This window comes from Aphanomyces astaci, assembly GCF_000520075.1.
Source record: "Aphanomyces astaci strain APO3 unplaced genomic scaffold supercont1.66, whole genome shotgun sequence".
NCBI lineage: Eukaryota > Oomycota > Saprolegniomycetes > Saprolegniales > Verrucalvaceae > Aphanomyces > Aphanomyces astaci.
The window spans coordinates 261,375-282,301 of NW_009798329.1; the positions used below are offsets into that span (position 1 = coordinate 261,375).

The 20,927-nt window shown below is 48.9% G+C and overlaps 3 protein-coding genes across 3 annotated transcripts; all 3 read left to right on the plus strand.

The window, feature by feature from the left end:
- Positions 1 to 8,333: 8,333 nt before the first annotated feature.
- Positions 8,334 to 8,938, plus strand: H257_15122 (hypothetical protein; the record flags this gene model as incomplete). The annotated part of the gene is made up of 3 exons (XM_009843118.1): positions 8,334 to 8,498; positions 8,566 to 8,722; positions 8,760 to 8,938. The coding sequence occupies 3 exons, from the start codon at positions 8,334 to 8,336 to the stop codon at positions 8,936 to 8,938; spliced, it is 501 nt and encodes a 166-aa protein (XP_009841420.1).
- Positions 8,939 to 16,692: 7,754 nt separating this feature from the next.
- H257_15123 (hypothetical protein) lies at positions 16,693 to 18,506 on the plus strand (the record flags this gene model as incomplete). The annotated part of the gene is made up of 1 exon (XM_009843119.1): positions 16,693 to 18,506. The coding sequence occupies one exon, from the start codon at positions 16,693 to 16,695 to the stop codon at positions 18,454 to 18,456; it is 1,764 nt and encodes a 587-aa protein (XP_009841421.1). The 3' UTR covers positions 18,457 to 18,506.
- A 1,573-nt stretch (positions 18,507 to 20,079) lies between these two features.
- Positions 20,080 to 20,625, plus strand: H257_15124 (hypothetical protein; the record flags this gene model as incomplete). Its single annotated transcript, XM_009843120.1, has 1 exon — positions 20,080 to 20,625. The coding sequence occupies one exon, from the start codon at positions 20,080 to 20,082 to the stop codon at positions 20,623 to 20,625; it is 546 nt and encodes a 181-aa protein (XP_009841422.1).
- Positions 20,626 to 20,927: the final 302 nt, after the last annotated feature.

The following is a 20,927-nucleotide window of genomic DNA, read 5'->3' on the forward strand; positions in this document are numbered from 1 at the left end:
CCTTCGATGGATGCTCATTGGAATAGTGATGCTTAATGAGGAGAATTTATGCAGTTCGCAGGACTTGAAATCGTGTCGAAATTCTATGGTGCTGATAAAAGTGCATATGAAGTGGGTAACTTTTCATACGCTGAAAACTGAAAATAAAGATTTTGGTTGAATTGTATTGGTCATAATCTTGGTTTTCTACCAATCAGTATCGTGATGGCGAAGGGTTTCACACGATGATACCAAACGTATCACTCAATTGATATGTCAATCCTGCAGCCCATTGGATACATAACTTGACTTGTACGTGGATATACTGGGTTCAAATCCCACACACCACATCACTTTTTCTTTCTCACTTATTTTGCCTGTTCATCCTACAATACTATTAGGGCGTGTTAATGACGCCAAATATTCGCATATTTCGGCCAAATTTCAGTCGATATATCCGGATATTTCGAAATTCCATTGACGTTTTTTCTACTACGTAGTATAACGTTATCCCCGATATTCCCAAGTCATCTGTCTGGAGCTGGATATTTTTGGAGGGATGGGGCATGGTGCATGATACAGTATCCGAAAAATGCAATTGTTGCGGGAACGGAATCAAACGCGATTGGACCTGCCGTGACATGGAGACGACGCAGGCAGCATATGTGGGTAGGGAGATGGCGTGGTGTTTGTTCTATTCTACACAGGTTTGCACACAGGTGTACTCGTACATTGCAAGCCTTCGAAGACAGGTTGCACGACCCGAGTTGCGGATACATTGGACATGAGTGCCCCGGCACGATGCAAGGCATCCTTTCGCAAATGCAGCAAGCGAAATTGGTTACCATCAATGTTCTCCAGGCCTTGTCGCATCACCGCTTGCAATGTAACAAACACTAGATCTCCAAATTGAGTTCCTCTCCAACGACAAAGAGGAAAGTCTGGGTGAAATATTTGGTTTACTACAGTATACCAAGCAACAAATTGCTATAGAGCCTGTTCCAAGTAGAATTGAAAAAAAAAGAAAAATGGGGTGACAAAATATTTCATCCCATTTTCTACCCATTCTATGACCATGATTGATTGGACATAAATCATTAGACTAGGATGCATGTTCATTGGCCAATAACACAGTGTTGTCGGCGATGCGCAGAAAGTGTGGCGGGTGCAGCGCAGGTGGCGCGTGAACCATCCATCGTCTGTGCCGTCGGACTTGACTTGCTGACACGTGGTACTGGGTACGACAACAGTGTTGATGGCAAGGGCGCGGTTGCTACGTCCGTTGAAATGAGGGCGGCGCCAACGGCAGCAATGACAGCAACCGGTCGGGTCCATGATGTCAAATTGAAAGTTGGACTGAGATTGGGATCAATGATTGGATAGTGAGGCATCCATTATTAGCCAGTCATTGGGGACAATGCTGAGTTGTCCAAATGGGGTCATGTACCTCATTTTGAAAAGTAGATTTTGGAATGAGTTGGGGAGCGTATTGATTGGATAATGCCCATTTTGAAAGCTACTTGGAACAGGCTCTATGAGCCTGTAAACTCCCACTTGACATCGGCCATCATACCATATGATTTATGAACTGTGGTGAACATTCAGTTCAATGAAACATATTAGCCAATTAAATGACTTAAACTTGAAATATAGACCAATGGTAGTCAGATTGGTTTGGCCCAACTCATGAACGTCGGAATGGTACGATCGAAACAGCTGCCATATTTTGTCCAATAGAAGTCGAGATTGAGAATCCTAACATTTGATTGGCAAGAAATAATAATTACCCGCCTGCACTTCTTTTTGAATTTCCTCCGTACCTCAGGTCTTCATTTGATATGCAGTCAACAATGCGCATTCCAAAGCGTAACTACACCATCGCAACGAAGCTGAAGGTGCTAGGTCTTTTGGAAACAAGTACCGACCAACAAGTGTCTGACATGATAAGCATTCCAATTCGCACCATCCGTACGTGGGTGAACCAAGAACGTGACATCCTTACTTACAACGGGAAACAAAAAACGAATGAAAGTCGATCCAGGTGGGCGTCCTGAAGAATTTCCCGATCCCGAGGGTCTCGTTGACTACATTAACCAAATGCGAGCCCAAGAACGGCGTTAACAACGTCGCATATCATCAGCTGGATCAAGAGGCACCAGGCGGCTTGGCAGCGGTCCTACATTGCACGCAAGATCCCCGGCACCGGGTACCAAGGGCTCCTACGATAGCTGGAGCGCTTTTGTCACCGCCATGGATTTACGCGTCAACGACCCGGCAAAGAAGCACAAACAATCCGTCCTGATCGAAGTACATGATGATTTTGCTGCTGAGTTCCACCGGCAGTACCACGGCTTTGGTCGCGATTTCGTCTACAATGTAGATGAGACCGGGTTCTACTATGACATGCCGCCCAAGTACATCTGGTCTGCTCGCGGTGGCGACGCGAAGATATCTACTTGCGAGAAACACTCCATGCGTATGTCTGCTGTGCTCACCGTCCGCTGGAACGGAGACAAGCTCCCGATCCTTTTCATCATCCGCGGCATCCCAGGACGGCGACGATTTCGACACCCCGACAGCCGTTGAGAAGAGGAAAACGATGGTGAAGCGTGCCATCGCCGCGTGGGAGCGAGTGACGGCTACCGAGATTCGCAACAGCTTTGTGAAAGCTCTACCATTTATTGAGGAGTAAATGAACAGAAAATGATTTACCCTTGTTGGCGATGTCACAACCAACAATCTTGATCGAATATAATTGTGAGTATTATATAATTTTAGAAAAAGTAAACTTGATTTTAGTAATGCAATACTCAAATTAATATAGTTTTGGAAAAAAGCTTGACACTGCCCGGGGTTTGAACTTGGGCCCCTTCCCCTATCCACTTGGATGCCGTCACACTAATCCAATAAAATCGCGAGAATTCCCAACCTCTCGAAGGCAACTGTGGCGTACCATTCCGTCGTTCTCTGTATTCCTGCGTTCGTTTTACTTCGAAGTAATATAATACGCCGACAATGCGATGTGTTATATTACTTCGAAGCCGCATTGTCGAGTTCGCGTCTACTACACCACTTTTCCATTAATTTCAGGTTTTTTTTTTTTCCGGTATATTTCGTCAGACGCACAACTGATTCACGCCATGTGCGTTATGTTTGCCAAACATTCGATACAGTTCGTCCAGACCCTACATCGTTGCTGTATATTTCGTCTTATGGCTGGTATATGTCACCCCACAACCGGTATATTTCACACGTTGCTCAATATAAGTTTAAAACGCTATCCACCACATGCAATATACTTGATTTGCATCAAAAATCGAAATAGATGGAACATCATTTGAAACAATCACTTTGGTGATGGCAACGCAGGTGAACTTTGCGTGCATGTCGGTCTCGACGTAAAAACAATCGTAGGGACAGAGCTGAATGTTCGGGTTCAGGTGCTCGAGGGACCAGAAGCGGGCTTGGAACGGAACGAGCTTGAAAAACAGCCAAAAGTACGTCCGACCAAAGGTTAGACGGGACTCATCAGTTCCTGCAGGTGTAGAAGTGTCGAGCGTATTGCACCTTGTGGTATGGACCAGTTTTCAAACGGATGTTTAACGCCACGTCCGTGTGTTTTGCACGGAGAACACGGAGTTCGGACGACTTGAAGTTTGGAAAGGATGCCCTCCCATAATATGTTTAAAGTGTGAACGCAAATGGAGCAGTCGTGGGGGATGCCACGAAGACAGCGAGGGTGGCATGAATATGACATCATCCAAAGTACGACTAACCAACTTGTACTGCAGCGATAGGATGGAAGCAACGAAGCCCAGATCTCACACATTGAGATCTGGGCTCTTTGGTGGCTGGCAGTAAACAATGAAGGGCCACCCGTCTGCCGAGACGCACGCAAGGTCAGCACCGGTGCTGCCTCCGTGGGTGTCGTATTGTCGTGCTGGATCCCTACGCGCTTGTTTGTGGTAGGGAATTTTCCTTGATAGCTCGAATGACTCGCGTGATCACATTGAAGCACTTTTCGTCAAGGTGTACGACATCCCACATGTCGCAAAATGCGAGACGTTCTGCTTTGTTGTCGTCAGACAGCAGATGCTTGATGCGAGTGCTGCAGCGTTGAATCGTTCCTGCTATCAGGGCCCGATGGAGTGATGCAAGTGGAATATCAGTGCATTCCGACATGTCGCGCATTGTCGAGCGGAGCGATTGCGGCAGTTCGCAACTGGCGACAAGATCTGGTGTGCATATCGGCGGCCGGCCGACACGGTCTGCCTTTAACGATGGCACCAGTGCGTTTCGTTGAAAGACCTTCCAGATACGGGAGACGGTGGTTCGGTGAATGTTGAGTTGAAAGGCAGTTGAAACGATTGCTCTGCGAGCAAGATTGCTCATGGTCGACAGGTGATGTAGGCGACGGATCACCTCCATCTTCTTGGCGTAGGAGAGCTCTCTTCCGGTCGGTTGTCGTGCCATGGTTGTCGACGTGTTTAGGTCCCGGAAATTTCAATTCTGAATTCCACATTTTGTATTTTTATTCGGAGACCCGATGGCGAAGTGAAAATCGAGCGCCAAAATTTGCTTTTCCCGCTTTGCAGTCAATAGAACTTTCCTCTAGATTTTTATTCTCTTTTAAACATGATATGATTCATCAAATTTGGACAAGAATTCAATCCCTATGGACCATAGGGAGGGTAATCTGCTCGCACTACGGCCCTAGGGAGGGGATAATCCGTCGTTAATCTCGATGGGTATTGTGGCGCTGATTTGAGCTTCCCCCATTCTCCCGCCTACGCTTCGCATCTCTGGTTCCTCGGTTCCTTTTCTTTGAAGAATGACAACCCAGTCGCTCCGCCATCTATTCTAGGCGTCTAGCCAGGCCTCGGGAAAGTACTCTGAAATAGTAGGGAAGGCGATCAAAATAAAACCATACTTTTGGAAATATGCACACTGGCTGCCCTGCTATATTTCCCTATTTGAAAACGTTCCCCTACTGTACTAAGCGACCCTATTTTCCCTAGGGTGACTTGGAAGTCGCCTTGCAATTTCGGCTTGTTGAACAACCTGAGCGTTCGAAAATTGCCGATTTACATGCAGGGACAGCAGCAACTCTACATGGACAGAGTACAAACTTTGGCGGTGGTCTGAAACGATCATTTGGCAGCGAAGAACAAGCGTTCAACAATTTTCGACGTCAACGAAACGAATGCCGATGATACTAGTCGGCGACGTTTTGAGCTCAGAATGGGCTGGACAAAGGTGCAGCCATCCTCGTTGCCGGGTGTCAGCATATTACTCTAGACGCATTGCAGCATGGCTATAGCATCGAATGGAGCGATTGCCACATGGTTGGGCACCAATGAGTTTGGTTGCGCTGACCGCAACAAGAACTATTCGTGCCTAAATATCTGGTTTTACCAGGACCGTTGATTTGGGGATGCAACGAACTACTAGTACTGGATATGTCCACAAAGGATCAAATGGGCTGAGTGGCCTTTATCTTGCTATTTGTGATTTCGTGGATTGCCACTGAGCTGTTCGTTGGAGGTGTAGCCGCAATGAATCATTGCATTGGGTTAAAGCCATTTTCCGACTATACCACAATTGAACGAATGTACAGTTTGGTGTTCAACGCAACCTTTTTTGGCACGAGGACCTACATTACAATCCACTGTTGTGCGTTTGCCCAACTGGAAGAGATACTTTTTCTACGGGCCCGTTATTTTTTACTTAGGGAAATATTCAGTTCTTGTACCCTGCTTATTTTCCAAGGGTAGGAGGCTTCCTTCCATGAATATAGGGAAAAAAGGGGAAATAATTTTCACTACCCTTACAGTATGGTTTTAGCGTCTAGCTACTGTATCGCTCTGTCCAAGATATGTATTGTATCGATAGATTAAGAGACTCGAGGAAGTCACCACTTTAGGCTAGCACGAGCCTATGAATGTCGATTGCGTGGAGGAATGTACCAGCCCACCGATGCGAGGCCGGCTCATGCCACCCAGTCACCATTACCCGAACATCTAAACTACATTTCTCATTAAAGTAGCTTGTTAAGCTCGGGTTTGTAAATGTCAAAAAGTGTCTTTTGCTTCTAACTATTGTGAAATTTCAAATGACGTCGTTTTTAAAATGAAATCTGATTTACCTGATGGTGATCGCTCGACAAATGGCCCAGATTTCCATATTTACACTTTTCAAATACACTTTTCAAAGGGCTTGGAGATTTTGGATCAGAAATCGCCGAATTTAATGATGCGTTTTCAGAAATGACGACCAAGTAGTCAATGTTATCATGTATGAATGAGAAGGGTTAGTAGACAACACTTCAACAAGCGGCGGCGAGGTTGTGGAAGTGACGCAGTTCCAGAGCAGTCAGAAAATTCAGTGTTCAATACGAAAACACAAAACTAAGACGCAACTATTCTATTCGGTCAAATATTGTTTTGTTGTGACATGTGATCAAAGGAATACGAAATTCTCTATCATCATGATACCTCACCCATTGCAATTCACTAACATCAACACAGCGGTCGTGCCTGCAAGGTAGTTCGACTGCACGCTGACGAACACATCACCAGTAAATCTGCGGAGCTATTGGAGTGCCCGCGAGATGGCGCCGACTGTGTTCGGACCAACATGTCACGAGACAATTAGCGATGTGATTGGACATAACCACAAGTTCGCACCGACTTGCATTCTGACATACACGTCACGTGTCAAACAGCGACGCAAATGGATGTTCATGCGAGGTGGAGCTAACTGCTTTCAAGCCAGCGCGTCAAAGACCACATCGTTACTGAGTTTAGATGCGCGAATTAGTGTTAGCACGGTTCAAGGTTCCTACCGGTGCCTTGAACCGTGCTAGGACCCCACATCACTTGCACTGATTCCCATCTTCAAAATACCGAACCCCGTTCTACCGCAGATAGGAGTGTTTTGAAAACGCATACTACAAACTCATACTACAAACTCATACTACAAACTCATACTACAAACAGAATAAGTCTGAAAAACAGAATAAGTCTGAAAACTATGCTAGGCTCACTACGACGAAAAGTAAGTAGTAACTTGCGCCAACCGACTATTAACTCCGGCAGCAGAGCAACGGGCTCACCTACTTCCTCTGTTAGCTATTACTGCCACCATTACCGTACTTTACGACTCAATGTAGAGTGTGGTACTCCGTTGCGCATCGCCAGTTTCTGTTCCGACGTTTTTAACTTTGATGGACAATTCGAATGCGTTGTGGGGAGTATGTGTTTTCGAGATTTGTATGCGTTTTGAATCGAGTAAAACCGAATGGGACGAAATGGAGCCTGAATGTGGCCGAATTCAATAACTTTTTAAGGTATTTCGTTAAAAGGTATTTCGTTAACAAAAGTAAAATTTACAGTCGACGATACCATCGAGGTTTTTTTTAACCCATTTTACGTATCTCACAGCTTTGGATGACCAAATTACACACATCGGTTGAGTTTTTCATGGCGATTTCACTTGAACCATAAATTCCGCCTTAAACTTATTTGCCTTCGAGTTTTGATCGAAAAAAACAAACTATTTCAGGTCTAATTTTACCCATGGAAAACAATACATTGTGAAATCGGATATTATATTTTGTTAGAGTTTACCCTAACCACTCATAACCAAACCTTTCTTTGCTGATAGTTCCGGATAACCTTAACATGATACGCCACCACCAGTTTCGCATTGGCATGGGTCCCCACACGACCGTCACCGACGACATCTACGAAGAGATCACGTCTTACGTAAAGAGTGAGCGACCACGAACGTTGACCAAAGAAGAACGCCTGGACATACTTCTGTTGCACGCACATTTCAGGCGCGAAAAGTTTGATTCCGCAACAAAACACGTAGCGCCAATTCTCGGACGCAGCCAAAAAGTTGTACAAGAGGTGTGGCAACAGTACCGAGATATAAAATCATTGTAGTCAAACAACAACCTGTTAACAATTCTCTTCATACATCTCGAGTCCCAAGGACATAAGCTGTGCTTCGTGAAATTGTAGAATTCGTACGCGAGCGACGACGAACACGAACACGAGTCGTAGCAAAAGATGTTATGATAGTTTTGGCACAGCATGTTCATGTTGCGTACGATGAAACTGACGAGAAAGATACGAAGGCATACCTACGATCTGTACAGGATTATCGTTTTAGTCGTGGATTTAAACGAGGACACAAGAAAGGTCAGAACAAGTATGGACTGACTAACGAAGTTATTGTTGCTAGAGATAAGTACATCAAATATATGTCTGATACGATTGAATTAACACCTCGTCGACCTGTTGTTTACATGAATGAATCCTTCATCCATCACAACTACGCCCGACACAATGACTCTACTACCCCGACGACGTGCCACGAAACCAAAGCACAAGGGCCAGCGGCTCTGCTTTGTTGCTGGCATCCTCGACGGTGGCACTGATGGGTCGAAGCTCTTGACCACGCGAGTCTTTCGGGGCGGCCATAGGCAAACGAAGGACTATCATGGCATGTTCGTTCAATCATGCCTACTTTGTCAACTGGATGAAATAGTTAATGGATGAACTCGACTTACTTGGCAAGACTGGCGCCTTGATTGTGATGGACAACGCATCGTACCACAAGGTCGTCCCCTCTGACACGCCCAAAGGCACGTGGAAGAAGCAAGACCCCCTGGCGGCCTGTGAGCGATTTGGAGTGGCTGAGTCTGCGAACGAGTACCGATCAGTGATGGTCGAAGGTACAAGCGTATTGGAAAGAAAACATCGTACCTGAAGTCGTGTCGATGGCACCGGCCCGTGGCTACGAAGTTGTGTACAAGCCGCCCTATCATTCGGATCTGCAGCCTATCGAGTACGTGTGGGCTTACCTGAAGGGAAACGTGGGTCGGCAATACACCACGGACACGACCATGGAAGACGTGCGGGCGCGGCTCGCCTTATCTTCAGCGAGTTAAAAGGTGATATGATCTATCGTTGCATCAATCATACCAAGAAGAAAGTGCTTGAGCTGAACACGTACCTGGCTGACTTGGAAGCCTCGGATGAAGTCGCAAACGAGCCTGCATTGGCGGACGACGACGAGGCCAGCGATGACGACGAAAGTGATGGCGACGACCAAAGTATTCTTACGAATGTCGTAGATGGGCCACCTGTAATGATGTAATACTTGTATGCTTCGATATTTCTTACCATTGAATTTGCACAGGTTATTTCTCCAACACACAGAAAATAGCACTCGTATAAACCCTGGATGGTCTCATCGACTGTTAAAGCAACTGATTTAACGCGACACTGTTTGTTAAAAATAGGACGATAATTCTTCAAAACAAGTACACACTCCTAATTGTATCATAAAGATAGTGATACATCTGAAAGACAATTGACATTACGAATTGTGAAATTACAGTTCTACGATCACAACCAAGTTAAGTTCCACTAGAGCGGCAAAGATGGCGTCATCCATCCATATCCAAATCACTTTCAATGAGTGAGTCAGCAGTAGATGACGTAGATACCTCAGGAGAGACGAGTTTGCACTTCGTGAACCCGCTAACAATGGTGCTTCTTGGAATGTCAGCCCATGCCTCGTCCACCCACGCCACAATGTCCCCGTGACTTGTACTTTCGTAATGAACCTGCTCTTGCACGTTCGTTTTGGTTCCTTTTCGCCAGGTACGAGGTAGTAATTGGGTGTCTCTTTGGTCAGATAGAACCATTTCTCATCCAAATGGATATATTGGAGCATTGTTTTGTCTCCCGCTTCTTCTTGGCTTTCGGACACGGGACCTTCGTCAAGGTAGCAAGTATAACACTGAATTAGCAAGGTTCAATAAACCGCGAGGCGCCTACTGACTACTATCCACTAAAGTACTCAGTACCTCCACTAAGGTATCAGAACCTTCGACACGACACGCACACAGAGTGTGTGTGTTTGCAATGGGTCAAACTAACGCGCGACCCAATTGCTCTGCACGCTGCAGAACACTTCCCCTCCTACGGAAAGTCCAGAGTCTTGGTGTGGGCGGCCACGGCAGGGTCCTCCTTGTTGGCCCCCGCCCACTTGCGAAATACGACTGGAATGTCGTCCAGCAAATTCGCCGCAGGTTCCCAGGACGATTCTTCATCGTCCAGTCCGGGCCACTTCACCAAAACTTGGTGTTGGCCATCCACGCATCGCGCTTCGTCGAGGCGCTCCACGTGAAATCCGCCATCGCCGAACGCGATCTGCGCCTCGAGGTCTTCGGTCACCTCTCTACCACCTTCGTGGTACATCTTCAGTCGGCACTCATGATGGACCGTGACTTCATACGGTGGCACCAGCTGCTGAGTCTCCATCACTTGGTCTGTGATGACTCTGGTCACTTGGCAGAGTCCACGCCAATACAGGGCCAATGTGATGGTCGGCACCCACAAACTTCCGCACCTTCTCGATCACTTCGTTCTTGAAATGAGAGCCGCCATCTGACACCCATGTGTCAACGCAGCCGAACGTGGTAAACCACGTCATCAGGCACTGAGCGGTCGCGGCGGCGTCAGCGGACTCTGCCGCGAACAGCTGCACAAAGCCACTCATGTCGTCCTTCACGACAAGCACTTGTTTTTGGCCACACTAGGCCATGGGCATCGATAACCAGTCGAAATGGATGAGCTCGTTCGGCTACTCTTTGTGAAGCGCCGAACTCAATGGATGGCGAACCATTTCTCCGTCAATGCACAGGCAGTGCAAACAGGCACGCACGAATGCTTCGACGTCCGTGGAAAGCGTCTTCCACACAAACTTGTCGGACACGGACTTGGTCGTCGCTGCGGTGCGATGGTGACCGCTGGCTCCTTGGTGAGCGATCACAGAAATCTGCTGCTGTAGGTCCACAGCACCGTCTGGGATCCAGATTCATCCGTCTGGGTCCACGTAAAAATGGGAGTCCTCGTCACAATCCACGCCGTTTGGGGGGGTCCCTCCCCCTTCCATGGTTGAACGTTGGATGCCGCTGGTCGTAGCGGCTGTCGGCCACTCGAAATCCACTTGTTGCAGGGGTGACACCACATGGATCAACTTGCGAACATTCGCAACTGGTTGATCCGTCGGAGTCGAAACCGACGGCTCAGGAGGTCGCCCCATACATTCGCGTCCCCCGAGACGCACTCAACGGTGTACGGGAAGGTGGACATCACCAGCAGCCATCGCTGCAGCTTGTCGGCCTGGTACATGGCCATGTTGGCGTTCGAGTCACTTAGGTTGAAAATGTACACCAAGTTGCGGTGATCCGTAAACAGACGGAAACCACCCGGGCGTACGACCAGGTAGTCGAGTCTCTTGCACGACTCGACCACGCATAGGCCTCCTTCTCGACAATGGGCCAGCGCGCACCCACGCCAGAAAACGACCCACTGATAAACGCAAGCAGCTGGTGCCGCTGGGCTTCGAGAGGCAAGTCCAGGTCCGCTAGCGGTACTTGTGTGGCGACCGCACCCCAAAACAGGTCACTGGCGTCCGTGAAGACGCAGACCATCATGTCTTATCCCGGGTACGACAAGGGCACCACATGCGCCAACGCGTGTTTCACATCGTTGAAACACTTGAGATGGTCGGACGACCATCCCACGGCAGGGAGTGCAACACGCACTAACGCCGTTTTCTTGCAGCTTCCGGCTGCCTTGGTGGCCCCGTCGAGGAGACGTCGCAACGGATCCACCAGCTGGTTGTAGCCGGGGATGCTCGCATGCATCCAGTTGGTGGCACAAACAAACTGCTGGAGGTCGACCGCGGTCGTCGGCGGCGACAAATCCACAAGTCCTTGGATTCGGCTTGGGGAATGGTGATTCCATCGACCGAAATCACCTTACCATACCACTCTGCCTCGCGCAGAAAGAAATATGACACTTCTTCGGGCTCAACTTGAGTCTGAACTGGGCACAGATGGACAGGACTTGGTCCAACAAGTCGAGCAGCTCGTCCGTTGTCTTGGCGGACCCCAGCAAGTCATCGAGCCAGGCCAACAGGCCTCGGAATAGCAGCTCACCAAACATTTGGTGGACAACCGACAGGCAGTACGCGACAGCGTCCGTCTGTCCCATGAGCATGCGGGTCGGGGTGTACATGTCGAAGGGCGCCATGAACGAGAAGTAGATATGTCCGCATGTAGCGGGTAGCTGTCCGCATGTAGCGGCAACTGCCAGTACCCCTTGGTCCAGTCCAACGTGAAGTACACGTTCGTTCCGACCAGACTGACCATCGCGCTGTCCAGGTTGGGCATTTGCCAAGGCATCGGCTCCGTGCAGGCGTTGATCGGCCTGCTGTCGATCGTCATGCGCAAGTCGCCGACTTCCTTCTTCGGCACAATCATTGGCCCACGTAGCCCGGTTGTTTTGGTATACCATACCATTCGCTTCCAGGGCAGCCACATGGCTGCGCATGTACTCCACATACAGCGGCGGGTACCGCCGCATACCACACTTCACCGGCGTGGAGCCGGGTATGATCCAGACCTTCAATGGCTCGACCTTGACTGGCGGATCGTCACCCAAGTCTTCCCGGAAACATCAATGTGTTTGGCCAGTAAGTGGTTCAGCCGCGTCGCTTCAGCGGGCGCAAGCCCGCGCGTCTCCGCCTCGGCTGCCTTGGCCGTCAGAATGGCTTGAACAGTGCTTCGAGCGGTCGCGCTCCACGTCGTCCTCGACGGAGGCTTTGGGATAAACCTCCGGAGTAGTACACTCCATCCCGTCGTCGGGGTCAAGCTCCGGTGGATTCAACTTCTCCGCCATCAGGCGCTTGGCTTCTCCGCCATCAGGCGCTTGACATTCGCCATGCCGGACAATTCATTCGTCGGCACGGACGAAACGTCCCATTCTTCCTCCTTCTTCCTTGCCCCAACAAGGAGGTCTTCAACGCTGAATCCCAGTAACTCCATGACTGGGTAACTCACGATGAGTTCGGTGGAAGTCGATGCGTCGTCGACCCAGGCCTTCAGACCGCGCAACATAAGCGATCCACACGTCGTGTCCAGTGTCACGCTGTAGAACTTGACGCTGCGCGTCATCACAACTGACTTGGCGTCACAGCCATATGGGTACGCCAATGCGGCACGCTATGGGAGACAGTCCCAACTTTGACACCGGCTGCGTACAACGCATCCATGACACCGCGCGTGACAACGGTCACGTCCGAACCAGAGTCCTAGAGCACATCGTCCATGCGGACGATATTCTCCAAGAGCACGCCGCGCTCTGCCTTCTGTCGCTGCGGCTGGTTGACCAGCACCTTGATGCCGTCCTTCCAGAGCTTGACTTGCGCTGCCAACAACGTTTCGGCTTCACCAGACACGGTCTTCGGGCACCGCGCCACACGGTGACTCATGTCACCGCACTTCAAGCAACCCTTCCTGGTAGGTGGCTCTGCGGTCTTGGGTACGATCGCTTCGGCCTTTCCACCGACTCTGCCATTGTTCTTGGCGGAGTCTTCCCGGTCGCTGTCACGTCTGGGCACTTGAGGCCTTCCACGTCGTGGAGCTTCTACCGGCTTCGCTGCCGGGGAAGGTTTAGACTCGTCGTCGAGCCCCACGTACAGCTGGTGGCCAGCTGCAAAAGTTCGCAGCCAGTCGACGTAACGGAAGACGTCGCTCTTCAACGGCTTGTTCCGCTACAGCTGCTTTTGATCCGCTGTCTTCAGCGATTCCGGCTTGATCGACTTCGTCATGACTTCGACAAACATCTTGCCTTGTTGATGGAGTACCCACTCCTGATGGTCTTGTTCCAACGAGCGCATCAGCTCGTCCAACCTACGACCGGCGCGAGACTCCGCGTCCAAGATCTTCATATCGAAACGAATCGCTCGCTGCAGACGTTGCTTCAAAACGTCCAGATCTTGAGGGCCTTCCTTAAACGCTGACTTGAACCACGCGACCCACTCATCGTCGTGATAGCATTGTAGTCGCGGTTGAAGTCGAACAGCGCGATCCGGCGCTTTGAAAACGGATCCATGCAGGCACTTACGGGCATCGCGAACAGAATGCGATCCATTGCACTGCAGAGCGTTGATCTGCCCCAGATACTTCTGGTACTTGCGCATAAAAGCGCGTCTTTCGGCCGAAAATGTCGACGGCTGTGGGAGCGCCGGCGCGTTCCAAACTTGCGGCAACCGTAGGGCCGTAACCGCCATCGCTGCCCATATCATTGTCGTCACGGACATCCGACGGTTCGTTGTCGACTGGCAACGGCACTGAAGCGCGATCGGCTTCAGTCGTTGGTGGAGCAGCAGCTGAGACAAACGCTGCGATACCTGGTGTTCCTCGGGTTGTGGCAGGGGTGTAAAACCCACCACGTACCGGTTACCACTAGTCGACAGCAAGTGGCCGTCGTCGTCGGGGAGATCTGAACGGGTTTTCCACGGTGCGCCGAACGGCGCGTCATCGCGGCTCCTCGATCTGACCTACTGACTACTATCCACTAAAGTACTCAGTACCTCTACTAAGGTATCGGAACCTTTGAAACGGCACACACAGAGAGTGTGTGTGTTTGCAATGGGTCAAACTAACGAGCGACCCAATTGCTCTGCACGCTGCAGAACAAGCATGTCGTTGAGCTGCATGTGCGACCCAACCATTCCAATGGCGTACTTCATGCCCAAGTACTTGTTTAGGTTTTTGGGTGGTGACGAAACATGCCCAACTATCGATGCAATGAGCCACGACTGATTCCTACACAATCGATTGTAAAATTGGTTCATCCTGATAATTTGACCTGTCGTTTCCGAGATTGATCGCGACGTTGTGCGTAGAATGAGAGGAACTACAAGCAACTTCACCTTGACTTGCTCTGCAACTTTCGTCCGACTTTGCCTTTTTTCTTGTTGGCATCAGTCACCATCATGTTGCCGCCGTCGATGCCGTATTATTATATCTAAAAACTCGAGACACTTTTGAGATAAGAAGCCTCCTACTATCCCAACAGCTCCCGAGATTCGGAAAGTTTTGATTTCCAATTTATAGAGGTTTATATTGTATTATAGGAAATTGGGCTATCTTATCTCAAAAGTGGTGTTCCGAAAACTCTCTATTGCTTTTGTGTTTACATATTGAAAATACATCTGTCTACTGCATGGGATGTGTCAAGAAGGGGCACTTTGGCCTGTCTGCTATGGCCTCTTTGGCACATCCGGATTGTATCCGGATTTTGTGCCCTCTGGGCAGATTTTGGGCTCCGACGGCACATACGGATTGTATCCGGATTTTGTACCGTCTGGGCAGATTTTTGGCTCCGACGGCACAAAACACCGGATAAGGATATTATCCGGTGTTCCCTTTGGTTGGCTGTAAGCAGTCGGATAATCCTCACTTTCAGTTTTGCCCCCGACCACACAAGTGTTCTTTGTGTTCCTCGTGCTCTCGCCCCTTTCCTTAGTGCTACCTCTTTCCTCGTCCTCTTAACAGGATGTAATATTGCAGGTTAGTGAATTGCATTGGGTGAGCTGAGATATCATAATGGTAGAGAATTACATGTCACAACAACAATAATTGACCGAACAGAATAGTTGCGTCATAGTTATTGTGTTCTCCTGTTGATAGCTGTGTTTTCTGACTGCTCTAGACGAAATATACCTGGTTACTTGTATTGCTCAGTACCGTGTAACGTATATTGGTTTAGACAGCCATATAGATTTGGACTCCTCTGTAAAATGATATAATCCTCTGTAAAATTATATATTTGGATTATTACACTTGATTATTGTAAGCATATTGAAATTTACACTATCCGTATCCGGATACTTGCCCCGCCACTGTCCAAATCTATATATGTTACACGGTACTTGTTCCGAACAGTGTGTGAAAGTAGCATTTCGAAACAAACACATGACGGGCAAGTGGACATTTATACTTGGTTTACGTAAATCATTTTAGTAGGAGTGTACACGACCAAACATTTGTGTTGAAAACTCGTCGCCGTTTGTCGAAACATCGGAATTAATGAAGCATTATATCGCTGTCATTTGGGTATGATTAATGCTGATAATGTACCTCAAGAAACCTATGCCATCCATTATCCAAACTACTCTTCTCATTAAAGTACTCCGTAGTAGCTTTTTAAGCTCGCGTTTGTAAGGGTCAAAAAGTGTCTAGTGAAATTCTAAATGACGTCGTTTATAAAATGAAATCTGATCTGCCTGATGGTGACCGCTCAAATGACCCAGATTTCCATATTTACGTACACTTTTCAAATGCCCTTGGACATTTTGGATCAGAAATCGTCAAATTTATTGATGTGTTTTCAGAATCACGACCAAAATGTATGAAGAAAAAGGGATACTAGTAGTAGACAACTACCGTCAGTACTACTAATAGTACAGTACACCACAGTGAACTGGTACATTACTCTTAATAGTACTTCGACGTCGGAATCGATAAAGCATAATATGGCTGTCCATCGGGTGTACTAGTAGAGAACACCACAGTACAGTACTACAGTACTACTACGTACTACGTAGTAGTAGAATACTAGTAGTACACTGTATGAAGTACAGTATGAACTGAAGACTTTATTTCGTGGCACGCAGTACAGTACTGTAGTAACCCTTGAGGTTCAAATTGCAGGAAAATGACACATGCCATCTGATATCAAAGTAGCCATGCGCCAAGATACATGATCCCCTCGGATTCTTGAAATGGTAAGGGTGCCGGCACCCTTGCCATTTTCAAACCCTCGAGCTTCGAGACACATGAAGATCTTCCGCTCCCTCTTGCTGGTTGGCGCTACCGCCGCCGCCTTGGACACGTACTCGGCCAAAATTCTCGTGGACACCAACACGTTCGAATGCGAACTCATCGATTCCGTGCACGTGGCCCAGCTCCACCGCAGCGTGGAGCACCCGGACTCTTTCATCGAGCTCACAACGAAGCGCCAAAGCCACCTCAATGACTTGGACCTGCTCCGGAACTCGGAGGAAAGCGCCCAAGAGTTCGTGGAAATCATCGGGGGAAGCGTCGACGCCGTGCTGGGCCAGCTGGCCAAGCGGTGCCCGTCCGGCGCACTGCGCCACAACACAGTGCGCTCTCTCGAGTCCATTGCCGAGACCACCGTGATCAAGAAGATCGTCGACTCGGGCCCCCCCAAGAACCGCATTGACATTGTGTTTATGGGCGACGGGTACCAGGCGTCGGAAGAGGCGTTGTTCTTCAAGGACATCCAACGCCTGACCGACGAAATGTTCACCGGGGACACGTTCACCCAGTACCTCCCTCTCTTTAACGTATGGGCGGTGCATGTGCCGTCGGTGGACTCGGGCATCGGCGTGGGCGGAAAACCTCGCAACACTGCCTTTCAACTGTACCGCACCGGGACCGAGCTGCGCGTTGTGCTCCCAAACAAGCCGCAATACGCCCGCGAGGTGTGCAAAACGGTGGGGGAGTTCGCGTGCGACTTTCCGTCATTGATCGGGAACGATGCGTACTACGGGGGTCTTGGGGGAGAGTTCGTCATCGGGACGAGCTCAGCCACGTCGGGCACGTTGGTGTTGCGCCACGAGATGGGCCACAACTTTGGTAAAGTCGGCGAAGAATACGACGGGGGAACGATGTATTTCGGCGCCAATACGGCCAAGTCGATTAACGAGGCACCTTGGAAACATTGGTTGACCAACCCGGACGTGATCCGCGAGGAGAAGGCCGTCCAGCGGTTCCAAAAGCACATCTGGTACGATCTCCAGAAGGGCTCGTACCAGATCAAGTTTACGTCCAATGGCGCGTTCAAGCGATGGTACATCCTGGTGTCCGTATCCGGCGCCGACACGAACGATGCGCTGTCGATCACGTTGAACGGCGAGCCGCTGCCTTGGACCACCAAGGGTATCAAGGACCGCTCGTTTTACTCGTGGCGTAGCTCGGACGCGGGGTTCACAGCCGGCGACCACGTGCTCAACATCACTGCGGGCGGGTCTTTCGACAGCCCGATCATCAAGCAGCTGTGTAACGCAGTGATCTACGAATACGCCGGCGAAGACGAGTTTAAACTCGACGACAACGACCACATCGGGTTCTACCCCACGTGGGACATCAACAAGCGCCTCTCGTACCGCCCCGACAACGAAAAGTGCCTCATGCGTAATATGACGTCGCCCCAGTTTTGCGCGCCGTGCCAGGAAAACTTGTGGCTGCAATTCCTGACGCGCATTTCCTTTATCGAAGACGTCATTGTGACTGGTAAGGACGTCGCGCTCAAGCTCATCCCGCTGGGCCAACTCCGCCCCAATCCCATCCCCTACGAGCGGTACTCGGTCCAGTGGTTCAACAACGGCCACGAAGTCAAGACGTTCCGCGACCAGTTCAACATTGACGTGTCCACCGTGTCTGGCGCCGCCAAGCAGTGGACGGTCAAAGTCAACTTTACCACTCCCACCATCCGCGTCGACTCCAAGGGCGTGACTCGTGCCGAACGCACGTTCAACGTCGACTACGCTCCTACTACGAACAAGACGTACTGTTAACCAGTTTGCAGTGTTTTCTAAGTGCTGTAGTACAGTAGGTGCAACATGCGAGTAGAAATCTACTAGTAGCTGATACTACCGGTAGTAAGAGCATCTCCAACAGAGTAATCTCACGAACCAAATGCGTACAGTGGAGGAGGTACATACAGTACTAGTACCGTAATGTAACCCTAACGTTAGAGCATCTCCACTCGTCTGACTTATACTTCGAAGTAGCTTAGTTTTATACGGATACTGTAGCCCTTAGATAGGACCAACTTTGGACTTATCCTCCACCAGTTGGATTTATTGTGGTCTGTTTAAGTCCAAACATAAGTTCAGCCCCGAAAAATCTATAATAGGGCTTTTTCGTCGGGAATTTTGTTGTAGACTTAAGCTATCCGGAGAAGTGATATATTTTGAAATACAATACAAAGGTAAAGCTCCACATAGTAAAACAAGGTCAAGAATAAAATATACAAATACCACTTCAATTTACTGTACCACCAAAAATCACAATACAAGACGGCATGAGGAGAGGCATGGGACACGGAAGAAAATTGTTCAGCTTGCCAAGTCGTGGCTCGCCATCTCAGGAGATCCTGCAATTGGGGCAGCACAGAAGTCCTCGGACCTCAACAAGCGTGTGTACACGCATCATAGTTGTTAAAATCTACTTTCTGGAAAAATGGATATTAGGTTTAACAGTTTATATATAAAAACCAGTTTATATAGTTTATATTTCAAGATTAAACTCTTACTCAGAGTTTGTATACTCGTCGCCGAGATTGTAGTTCGTTTTGATGTACAGTACCGCCGCGCCTTCGGCGATGAATGCGTCGTCCAAAGAAGCCAACACCCCCTCCACCCGCTGCAGCCAATTCGTCCTCTAGCGAACGCCACGCAGTTGCGCTGGGCTGCCTTGCCGCTACTTGCTTTTGCGTCCCTCGTATTGGCCGTGAGTGGCCCTTAAGCAATGCGTCAGTCTTTGGTGTCAATAATCTGCTTAATGTATGTTATAATGCTTCATGTAAACCAAGCATTCTTTCCTCCATCTTCTACTCGTATAAATAGGCTAATGAAGTTCAAATTGATCTCCTATTATAAGCGAGGATAAATGTATATGTCTACCAACGAAGGAGACGAGTTTTGATGCAAGTCGACTTTGTATTCGATTCTCTGTTCAAAACGTATACGTATGGACTTCAAATTTTGGCCACCAGTTACGATGTCCTTTGGAAACATATCCACTACATTCCATGAGAATAGCGTTACGTATTTTTAATAGTAGTATAGAAGTATGTCATAATTTGAAAAGATTACGTCGAAATATAGCATCAAGTGTTACATTTCATATGAAAACTGAAGGCATGGTTGCGGGCTACATAACAAGATATCGTGTGCGGCGATTGCACTTATTTGGCATGTATGAAGTGACGGTGGTACCAGTTCCACATACATAGCGACAGACCAACTTGCCTATGTTCGTGCAGTCCAAGAATGAGTAGTTTTGGTCAAGGAATGGCCGATATATAGAAGTTTGTGTGTGTCGAGGGCATCTCTCAGCGGTGGCACTAGTCCATGAATACGGATAGGTCGAGGTAGAGTAATCCAAAATGCGTCTATGATCGCATGACCGAAATTATGTGGGACGGAGACCGCTCACCCCAAGCAATCATCTCTCGGTGGAAGAAAGTCTGTCCTATGCTGTCCAGCTTCAATGCAACCGTCGTCCAAGCGTTGAACTCTATCCCATCTGGGTGGAACGAGCATGGTGTCATCAGCAACGAGCTATATGCCATTGCTGATGCCAAATCGCACGGTGTTGAACGCACCACAACTCTTGCCTGCTGGCGAATCGTGCGAGACGCGCCGAAGTGGCGCGTGGAAGTTGAAACGGTACAAGGCAAGTGCAAGGCGGTCGAACTTCTGCGCCCGGGGGGAACAAAACATGCAAAAGCAGTCAAGCAAGCGCCGATAGCGCTTGACGCTTTGCATGCTCGGTTCGTGAAGGCATCGGAGGAAAAGGCTAGTAACATGGCCAAGCGACATCAACTGGCGGAGTTGAAGTTTATGTTCCAAGTATTTGCTCAAGATCCTGAGTCCGAAGACGCTATACTATTCAACACGCAGTTGATAGCTAATTTGCTCCTTCGCGCCTGTAACGACATTACTCCAGTGGTGTCATAGGGTTATCGACCAATCAGAACATACGTCACAGTTGACGTCAGTTTACGACCAAGCTCGATTGGCGTGCGGCGTGCTCGGCCATGGACACCAGAAGTTCCTTCTGCAGAGCGCACGTATATATATAGCATTAGATATAGTATAGTCACAGTAGTCATGCATGTAGATGTAGATAACGCCAATCAATCAGTTTACAATTTCCTCTGCGTTATCAACTCCCTACAGTTGGTAGCACTCACGGTTGACAACAAGGACTTACTTCCAGGGGCATAGCTCGTAGGTTGTAAGGTTACTCTATCTAGCTC